Source organism: Microtus ochrogaster, chromosome 8 (assembly GCF_000317375.1).
Source record: "Microtus ochrogaster isolate Prairie Vole_2 chromosome 8, MicOch1.0, whole genome shotgun sequence".
NCBI lineage: Eukaryota > Metazoa > Chordata > Mammalia > Rodentia > Cricetidae > Microtus > Microtus ochrogaster.
In genome coordinates, this window is record NC_022015.1 from 50,344,018 (window position 1) to 50,354,981 (window position 10,964).

At 39.1% G+C, this 10,964-nt stretch overlaps 1 protein-coding gene across 1 annotated transcript in view; it reads right to left on the minus strand.

Annotated features, from left to right (window-relative positions):
• LOC113456534 (aldehyde dehydrogenase, cytosolic 1-like) overlaps positions 1-10,964 on the minus strand; it is a 51,050-nt gene that overhangs the window by 20,152 nt on the left and 19,934 nt on the right. Inside the window, exons 2-4 of the mRNA XM_026781327.1 lie at positions 7,500-7,604; positions 4,148-4,288; positions 3,474-3,603 (exon numbers count right to left, since the gene is read on the minus strand). Of these exons, the coding sequence (XP_026637128.1) occupies positions 3,474-3,603; positions 4,148-4,288; positions 7,500-7,604 (376 nt within the window). The remainder of the gene's footprint in view (positions 1-3,473; positions 3,604-4,147; positions 4,289-7,499; positions 7,605-10,964) is intronic.

Genomic DNA, 10,964 nt, shown 5'->3' on the forward strand with positions numbered 1-10,964 from the left:
GCTCCAAACTACATTTGCTATTGATACTTGCCACCCTGTTAAAAGTTGACTAATATTTTAGAAGTTGTGTATAACTATCTAGTTTATTTTACCTATGTTTACAAAAGAAACTACAAAATGATAAAAAAAAAAAAAGCTCGAAACAAACTATGTAGGAGAAGGGAACAGGAAATTGTAATCAAGTCTTGTCATTCTGAACTCTTCATTTACAGAAAAAAAAAATGCTACTTTATGGCTTCATATATGTTAAGCATGTTGTAATTTACTTGTGTTTTAAAAGTGTGAAGTCCTCTTCCTCTTTCTTCCTGGAAGGCACTTATGGTATTTTATCCAAAATAATAATTCAAAAAAATCCACATCCAGGAGATTTTGTGTGTATGTGTGCTATGGAGTGATCCCAAGGACGTAACATATTGACTGTGTTCTCCATACCAGTGAGCTAGGCTCAGTCCAGGGCAAAATTGTTAAAGCCAAAGAGGTGTCAAATCCCAATCCATAGGGTGAGTGTTTGAGTTCAGATCATTCCAACAAACCAACTGGGCAGCAGTAAGAAATAAGATATGTGACAGCTTCTTCTCCCAAGAGTCCTGAAAACAGTCTACTCTACTTCAGTGTGATAATCTAAGGATTAATCAAGAAATTCAGGGTTATGGCATAGCATATATCTGTGTACCATGTATGAAGTTCAGTGTTCGATCCCCAGGAAAGAAAACAGGACAAAAGGGGGTAGTTAAAATTTACACTTTTCCAATAGTGCTAGCTGGTACCGTAATGTAGACATGTTTGAGTGTTTTTTTAAGTCTTTGAATTACTGAAGAGTTCCACAAATATTTGGGCATGTTCAGTCTTTCTAGAAGAGAATGACTGCCATTCCAAACCCTTTGGGATACTTCATTGTGTTTTAAGTTAGCCTTTTAAACTATGTCAGCTGTATGTGCCTAGTGTCCTGTGTTAAGCTTCATGGAAATCTGGTTACATCCAGAACGTGATTTTTTGGAAGAGAAATTTTGACTTCCCAAACCTGCTACCTAAAGTTAAATATAAGGCACATACTTTTCCAATTGTTATGGGGATTATTCCTTCCACTGGGAAAAAAAAAGTTTTCCCGGATTTGAACAATCTTGCTTGAGTTAGTGTCCACAGTGAGAAGTCTCAAGGAGGAGAAAGCAGTGCTGGGAGCAGTGGGCACTGCTGTGTCCCACAGGAATGTTCAAACACAGATGAGCCATGATAAAGCTTTGTCATACAGTTACAATGCACAGCTCATGAAACCAGAGCAAAGCAAAATTTCTAGAAAAAAAAACCCACATGCAATAAATTCTTAGGACTTATTTGTAAAATTGAAACATCCTCAAAGGCTAAAGCATTTTATTCTGGACAAGATAGCTCATATACAAGAAGCAAAGTTGTAGGAAAGAGTGCTTCAGGCAGTCACGCTTATTGAATTTACTTCACACATAACCATCACATAAGCTTCACTTGTGTGGGAATGGGCTTCAGATCAAATAGAATCACAGCTTTCTTCTCCCCATCGGAGTCATGAAGTAAAACTTACGGGGATGATTTGGCCACACACCCCAATAGGCTCACGTCTTGTATAAGTGAAAATATCTCCATCTGAAAAACAGAGCAAACACACCATCCAATCAAGGCAAATGCGGGATCCACTCTGGGCAGGGTGATGTGCGGTTGGTGGGAGAGGAGGTTCACAGTGAGTTGCAAAAAGGAAACAAAACATCCTGTCTCCAAGGTAAATAACATGAGCAATGAAGCTCTCAAACAGCAATTTCAATCTAAATACTGAGGTACAGGAAAATAAGTGACAGGATTGGGGAAGATCTCATAGGCTGTAAACTCCATTCCCTGTATTCCAAGATGGCTGCTTTCCATCAGTCTCATACACAGGGTGGTTCAGAACAGAACTGGGAGATGAGGTTCCCTCTCAAACATCCCAGGAGCTCCAACTTTTAAACAGGTACATGATTTAAAATAGTGAAAACTTCTCCAAGGAATAAGAAGTCTTTCTCTTAGAATTATTATAGTTTTGGTGTTTCCTTTTTTCCTACCAAACATAAATGCAATCTCTTATTATATGAACAAAATATTTGAAATGAAATGTGATTCTTTTCTTTCTTGATTTGAATGACTCTTAAACCTCACTATCAACAGAAACCTAAATATATCTTGGAAGAGGAAACCTTAATTGAGAAAATGCTCCAGTGAGATTGCTCTATGGACAAGTCAATGTAACATTTTCTCAATTATTGTTGGACGCGGGATGGCCCAGCACACTGTGAGAAGTGCCAAACCTTGGCAGATGTTCCAGGATTGCATAAGATATCAGGCTGAGAAAGCCATAACAAGTAACCCTATAGTACCTTGTATTTGCCCATGGCCTCTGCTTCAGTTACTGCTTCCAGGTTTCTGCCCTGAGTTTTTGTCCTTATCTCCCTCAGAGAAGGAATCTAGTGTGGAAATCCAAGTGAAAGAGATGATTTGTTCACAAGTTGCTTTTGTTCATAGTGTTTTAACAGCAAATACTCGCTTTGATATGGTCTCATTTGAAGTTTTACTGTTGGTATGTTGTGTTCTGGCTTCCACAGGAACCTAATGCTAGCACACAACCACTTTCCCTGTCCAGATCTACAGGTACTTTAAACAGCTTCCTCTATGTTTCCCAAGAGTAGAGTAAGAGCTACAAAATAGCCTGGTTCATAGTACCACTGTTGTCTTGTTCTCTTCTTATATCTTACTAAGAGATATAAGAAGCTAATATATCTTATACTGTATCTTCCAGGTTGAGAGGAAGTACACACCAGAACATGAAGTGGATTATTTGGGTTCCTGAAGTCATTGTAGATAGAGATGTGAAACTGCCTCCAACCCTTCCAAACTGGTTATTTTCTCACATGAAATATTTGCTGTGTGTCTGTTCTGCTGCTTGCATACCCCACTAAGCAATACACCACAATTCTATGCAAAGATTCTTAATCCTGCTGGTAATCAGAGTCTCATCTTGATTTGATGTTTTTGAAATACATTAGTATATATAGGGTTGTTGAAGTATTTTGGACTATGTACACTGGGCACAAATCAGCACAGCTTACTCATTCCAGACATGCAAAGCCTTGGGTAATAATATTAAAGAAAAAATACAAATGTCGTTATGGGAATGGCACTCAATAAATAATTTCTGTGACCATTTTGAAAACTTGGGACCCTAAGGCGTCTCACTCAAATTAGTAGGTGAGTCTATGACAATGTTCTTACTTGAATTCTGTCTATACTATCCACAATGTTTACTCTTAACAGAACATCCAGGCACCAGAAATTTTTTGGGTCAACGTGAAATGTAAAGTAATTATTTACCTAGTTGATGGGCACATTTGTCAGGGAGAATTTGGAGGTATTCAGTTCTGCATGAATGGCCTCCACTTCTGCCATCATGCAGGTAGTTTCCCAACTGTACTTACCACTTGGTATTGTTTGGCCATGGATCTTGTCAGCCCAGCCTGCACAGTACTTTAATGTTTTTATGCTGACTTCTAAATCCCTTGTGTATGCATGAGGAAATACTTTCCCAGCATTCATTGATTCCATTGTCTGAAAAATAAGTAGTAATATCATAGTCAAAAAATTAAGCAATAAAAATTGCATCAAGAATATACAGTCAAACATTTCAGATTTTCATAATTATGTACTAGAGTTTTAGAAATATAAGGATTCTTAAATCTTATGTTCCTTTGAAAGCAACTTAAAAAGAATTAAATGACTTGCTTGTGGTCAAATAACAAGATCCTGATGAAAGAGGTAGCGACATTCTGATTGCCTGATCCCACTAATCTTTCTGTCCGATTCTAAGTACCTCTGGCTAAGCGTGTCTAAGAGCTGGTTACATAAGTACATAGCTGTGAAAATGACTCTTAGTCTCCACATCCTATCAGAGTTCCAACAAGCTTGCACTTGTCATCTGACTGTAACAACAATTCGGGTCTGAACTATGCACAATGCCACCATTGCCATCCTATTCCTCTCATGTATAAATGGTCTGCTAGTACAATTTTAAACCAAACTGACCAGCCAGTTGGAATGGTGAATGCTCCCAGGAGCTTCCCCCTGTCTCCCTTTGGTATAGGTTCATACTCACAGCCAGCAGCAGATGGTCTCTTTTCATTAAGTCAGCCAGCTTGTTCAGCAACCGCCCCCTCTCTGAAGCATCCATGGTGCGCCATGGGGAGCCAATCTGAAAAGCCTGTCGTGCAGCCTTCACGGCTTTGTCCACGTCTGCCTGGAAGTCACAGAACATTCATTTCAGGATGTCCAAAACTCTAGACTGGCGAGCAAAACATCACAAATTAATAAATAGAACACAGTCCTCAGGTGGACCAAGGAACCCCACCATATACCACCTGCCTAGCACAGTCTGATGAGTAACATACCCTTGGGGAGAGAAAGCAAGCCGTCTTGCACGTATCCTAGGGAGAATTGAAAGTGTGTAGCCAAGTAGGCATATTAAAATGAAATCAAGGAAATCTCAGAAAGAACTTAGCCGTCACCCAGGAAAGGGTTCAGCTCCCTTTCCTGGATCACAAAAATTGGCGGACAACTAAGACGGAAACAAATGGACTGCAAACAAACTGTTGTCTGATCCCCAGTGTGTGTGTCTGGTACCATGGACTCCTTGGCTCTGCTGGGACCCTGCTACTGAAGCAGCCTGCTGGACAGCCGACCCCTATACTTGATCACCTGTCTTCACTGCTATTTTCTGTTCCAGACCCAGCTTGACCTTGGATCTTGCTGTTGAGCTCTGCAGCTTCTATATTCCCCCTGAGTCCAGCCAATGCCCGCAGCTCTGCCCAGGCACAGATTCCTTATCATACAGGTTCTTTCTAAAACACCTCTGAAGCTTATGAACTCTGCTGCAGACTCTTTAACTTGTATTCATTGAGTTATCCATAAATGCATATACAGTGGTCCAAATACGGTTACTATGTGATGTGTGATATGAGAATTAATGTTAGTAATTAATCCTGGAAGAAATAATTCATATTCTCCTCAAGAAGACTACTAAGCTGGTTGACTTTCGTATTAAATTGTTCACATTTGAATGGTTAAATCTTGTGAATTTATTGCTATTCAATACAGTTACACATTATTGAAAGACATAAACATATTCATCTGTGCTTGGATATGACACATAAGCCTTATATTGCTTATTATTGTTGATATTTTTACAACAAATCATGCTGTAAATAATTATTTTCAGTTATGTAACAATCATTTTGCATTAGCCAAAATTATAAGTCTAATAAATGTTTTTGATAGAATTTTTGTAGTATTTTTTTTTTAACTTCAAGCTTCCTGTATTTGTAGACTTTTATTCAGGGGCTGGCATTTCCAAGATACTTTTGAATTAAACAGAAAACAGTGATCAGGTTAACTGTGATTTACTATCATCAAATCATGTGACCTAGGAAAATAAAATACTACAGTTTGAACTCAGAGCCACTAAAGAGGAAAAATATATATATTTGCTCTGGCCCCTGTCCCCTTATGATACCATGAGTGGCTTCATTTGGCCTGTTGGCAGCCCCATTGCACTTGTGGATGGAATCTCCAGAACCTTTAGCCTGTGACCTAATGAGTAAGCCTAGCATAACAGACTTGACTGTGAACTTGACCAGGTTAGCACCGTCCTCTAAGCAATGCTAGTCACTCTTCATCAGAGCTCTCACAAATTGTTTGAACATCAACGATTCTCAAAGGGCAATTTGGTTAATGATTCCAAACAGGATAGAGGTATAGGAAGGTGGCTGTGAAGCCAGCTCTTGCTCATCACTAACAATTTCCTTATAGCGGTGGTTCTCGACCTTCCCGGTGCTGTGACTTTGTAATACAGTTCCCCTTTTGTGGTGTATCCCACCATAAAAGTATTTTTGTTGCTACTTCAACACTGTCACTTTACTGTTGTTATGAATTGTAATATAATATCTGTGTTTTCCGATAGTCTTACATGACCTCTATGACAAGGTTGTTCGACTCCACCCCCCAACAAGGCTTGAGAATCCCCGGCTTAGAGAATTCACTAGCCAACCAGATTGGCACGGTAATTTGGCCTGCAAGTTTGTCTGGGGATGAATTAGTCTCCTTGATCTTTCTATGAGAGACACAGTTGTCACTAAGCACAGAACAGATCAGTGCTCACTGGCAAGGCTGCTGGGATGGTCACCAGTTTTCCCATCTGAGCCTTCAAAAGAAGGTAAACCTCACTGACTCCCCTAGAAAACTCTTCAGCCTGATTAAAAGAGTTTCTACTGAACCCAGGTAGAGAGTTGTTTTCCTGATGGAACTAACCCCAGCATCAGAGCAAAATGTCCCATAGAAGCTAAATGTTCAAGGCCTCAATGTTAAAGCATTGATAATGTAACTTTTTATTAACTTGTATCTACAGACTCATAGTCTTCTTTTTTAGTGTCATTTTATTGTCATGGAGAAGGCATAATTAGCTGACTGATGTTGTAAAATATTAGTTAAAGATGTGTTACAATGGTTTATACTGTAGAACATTTGTTTAATGATACAAAGATGTGTTACATTCATCTACGTTGCAGTTGCATTTGTTTAACTCTGTGAAGCTGTTACTTTGCCTGTCTAAAACACCTGATTGGTCTAATAAAGAGCTGAATGGTCCATAGCAGGGAAGGAGAAAGGATAGGCAGGACTTGCAGACAGAGACAATAAATAGGAGGAGAAATCTCAGGGGAAATATCAAGGAATGAGAAAAGGAAGAGAGGAGGATGCAAGGGGCCAGGACCCAGGTACACAGCAATCCAAGGAGTAGGAAGTTAAGATAGGCCTATAGGACAAAGATAAAAGCTCAGAGGCAAAACAGAGCTGGGATAATTTAAGTTAAGGAAATCTGGCTAGAAACAAGCCAAGTTAAGATCAGAAAGAATAAGTCTCTGTATATTTATTTGGGAACTGGGCAAAGAACTAAAGAGCGAAGAGCCAAAGAGATATCAAAAAATTATTTAAAAAACTATATAACCTTAAATATGTTATTATATTAAAACTGCATGCCCCATACTAAATGCTAATGCTAACCCTTAAGAAAAGGGACACATTATTTAAAAATTAATACTTCATTATGCTACAATAGCCTCAGAACATCAACATTTTGAACCCCACCTCTCTATTCTAGATTCCTGGGTAGAATTAGAAATGCTAACATTAGATCTACATTCCGTTGGTTTTTTTTTATCATTTCTTGTTTTTTTTGATATTTAATTTTTTAAGTTATTATGTATTGTGTATAATTATTCTCTACCAGATGTATATGAGGCAATTTCTTATGTCAAGAACAATAGAACATTTACCCAACTGCCTGAGCAGCCACATTTTCATGCCTTTCACTGAACTTGCAGTGGGCTTTGAGCTCAGAATAATGAGATAAAAAGACTTCTGGTGTGAACTAGACCTGCAGATGTTGGAAAACTTACCTTGTCCCCTTCTTCCACATGGCAGATGATCTCCTCAGTTGCTGGGTTAATAACAGGAAATTTCTTGCCACTCACTGAATCATGCCATTCATTGTTGATGAAGATCTGAGGAGATGGAGCAAAGGGAGACAAAAAGCATTTAAATACGCACTACGGTAAAGGGTTTGATAAACTAGCATTGCAGTGTTAAGTGCTACCCAGATATATGGGGCTTTCCCTGTCTTAAAAATGCTCACATGTGTGTCCTTTAACACCTAAAAAAACATAGATGGGGTTGGAGAGATGGTTAGAAGCACTGACTGCTCTTCCAGAGGTCCTGAGTTTAATTCCCAGCAACTGCATGGTGGCTCACAGCCATCTATAATGAGATCTGGTGCCCTCTTCTGGCATGCAAGCATACATGGAAGGAATGTTGTATACATAATAAATAAATCTTTAAAAAATATATCCAAGAATTTAAAAAGAAAGAAAAAAACAAAACACATAGAGGTTAGACAACTGGGAATTTAGATGTGTGTTACTAAGACATACTAACTAGGAGAGGCACCCTTAGATCCCTGGAAAAGGGTGTGAATTTCAGTGTTTGCGTCCTGGACTTGGGTTTTATTAAGAAATTGTTTCTATGTGCATTTGACTCCATTCTTTCCTCTGTATAAAAGAAATCTTAGCCTTGTAATAAGGCCATTGTGAGAAACCTAGCAGAAGCTTTATGGCTTATTCCATGGGCACAAAAATACTATTAGCTCCTGACAAGTTTTTGAGAGTGGAAAGTATTGTCCCTTCCTAACTTAAATTATTTAAGGACATGTGCATTTTTCTTTCCACATATGTGTTTGCCTGTGTGAGTGTCAGTGGAGCACATGCACACAGGGGCAGGAGGACAGAGAACCTTGGCTCCCTTGGAACTGGAAAGTGGTTAAGGTGTGTGAAACGAGAGAGGAGAAATAAGACCTCAAATCCCAGGAAACAAAATTCTTCACCATGAGATCCTTGGAGAACCCTCAGAACTTCTCTCTGAGGAAGTCTTTATCAGACAGGACAGACTGTGCAAGACAGACTAACAGAAAATTAGGAGAAAATGAGAGGAGAATGATTCGGTGGGAAACAGATCTTGGAAAATTCAGATAAAACTATTGCGAAAAAATACACCAGGGCCATGATTGCTAATGTAGACCATTCCCCATGAGCCAGCCCTAGCCTCAAGTGCTTCTTATGAACTAAATGATCTGGCTGTTACACCCACTCAGGGAACGGAGCTCCTCATCATCCATATCAATGGTAAAAAGGCAGAGGCAGGTGAGGCGAAGGAGTTTGACCAGTGGTCCTACAACTTTCCAATGAGTTCTTCATGCTAAAGCTCTGTAGCAGGAATGGAGGGTGCATGGAGCATTTCCTCACTGCTCCTGAGAAGTTATTATGCGACTGACTATACCTGTATTTCTTTTTCTTTTTGTTATCAATCTGCTTCTTTGTTCCTTTTCTTGTGCACTAAACACTGTTAGAGTGGGAAAAAACCAATCTCCTGGTCAAGAGAATAGAATCTCTGACCTAGGTGGAGACTTAATATTAGAGTTGGACTGGTTCAATCACTTTGGATGAGGGACCACTGTAGGAAGCTGGGCTCCCCTTAAGCCAAACTAAAGAGATAAGGAGAATAATGACTCCTTTAATGAAATAATGTACTTTCTCTTCCAAGAAAACCCACCCCTAATGCATAAGTTTGGACAACAGCACTGTAAGATGATAAGTCTGATCACTCTTATGAATTATTCAGAAAAGAATAACTTTCCCTTTTTCTCTTTCTATGTCTCTTCTGAGAATGCTTTCCTTAACAGTTTGATCCTTTCTCCCAACATTTTGAACTTCCTATTCCTTCCCAAAAAAATATCCCTGCCCTCCATGTGGCTCTTTGTTGGCCATGTGTTCCACTTCAGTAAATGTCTGAATGATGAGAATGCTCCCTTCCACCTCCAATCTCCTACTCTGAGCAGCTGCTGAGGTTTCACATCTTGTTTGCCCTGAGGTTTTCCCTATAAGTTCCAATAATAGTCCTCCAGATTCCATTTCATGAGACTGAGAACCCCAAGAAATTCCCCTGAATTTTCCTGACATCAATACAATATACCTCTTGCAATAATAAAGAAGAAAACTAAAACAGTGAAGGAAAATAATACGAAAATTGAGACACTGGTCAAGCAAAGCAATTGGACTAATATTTCTCACCCTTGCCTTTCAGGTTTGCAACTAGGAACTTACTTAATAGTCATTTTTTCAACATCTCCTAAGAGTGGAAATCAAATATAATTCTCCATGGAATGCAGTAAAAGAACATGAAGAAGGATAGAGAAAGCTCCCTATTGAGATTTAATTGCATACATAGCTGGTTTCTTTCCAAGTGGGAAAATGCTGTAACCAGCAAATCAAATAATACAATGCTTTATAAGTAGACCAAACATACATAGAAAATCAAAATTCACTGAATGGAGTTGTTTATTATTAAGTAGAGAAATATTTGAACATCAAATAAATGTGTTCTTTACTCTTAAATAGTCTCTCTGCTCTCCCTAGGACGTCTTTATGTAATGTTTGCAGCAAAGAAGTTTCAATCTGGAAACATCTGTCCATGTTTAGGGATTACTGGTTCAACCTGCATTTGTACATGGAACTTTCACCTTATCTTTAGTTAGTAAGTGCTAAATGAAACAACCCAGAGTAAAGACAGCTCACTTTAAAACCTCCTTGAGATGTGCGCACGCACACACACACACACACACACACACACAGTCTTAAGAAAATTCATAAATGACAAATGAAGTAAAGGGGGAGGGGCTTTCTGATGACCAATATACTTTTGCTTTTGAAATCATGCAAACCAAACATTTCTTAGTGATTAAACTGTAACTATACAAACACTGTGTACAGTTCCCATCTTCTTGGAATTCCTGATTTGTATGTTGTGACAGGTATTTCTTCCAAATGAAAGGAGGGTCAGAGTCTATGGAGTGCACACACTTTGACACCTGTGAGCTGTTGGAGATTGTATACACATCCTAGATCCTACAGTCTCCTTTGTCAAAACCTAAATTGAAAGCAATTTCTGTCCAAGAAAGCCTGGTGAAATCATGCCTCAGGGCATGTCTAGCTGCTCATGGATGGATCACAGCCAAGGTCCACTCCTCTCTACAGATCTTAGCCAAAGCAAAGAGCCCTTAAACCAGGCAGCTCCCTCACTTCAGGGGCTTAGAAAAATGCAAAAGGCTTCAGGAATTCAAAACCAACTACATTTGCTCACAAGGAAAACAAAATAGATGAGAAAAGACATCCGGTCTGCTCACTAACTTTAACACTCTCTGATGTCCCTGTTTGGGTCAGAACCCAGCATGGTTCTCACAGGAGTTGAACAGTTCTTCTCTCGCTTTGTTTTCTGCATCAGGCCATAACACGGCTAATTTTAAGTGACTTTTC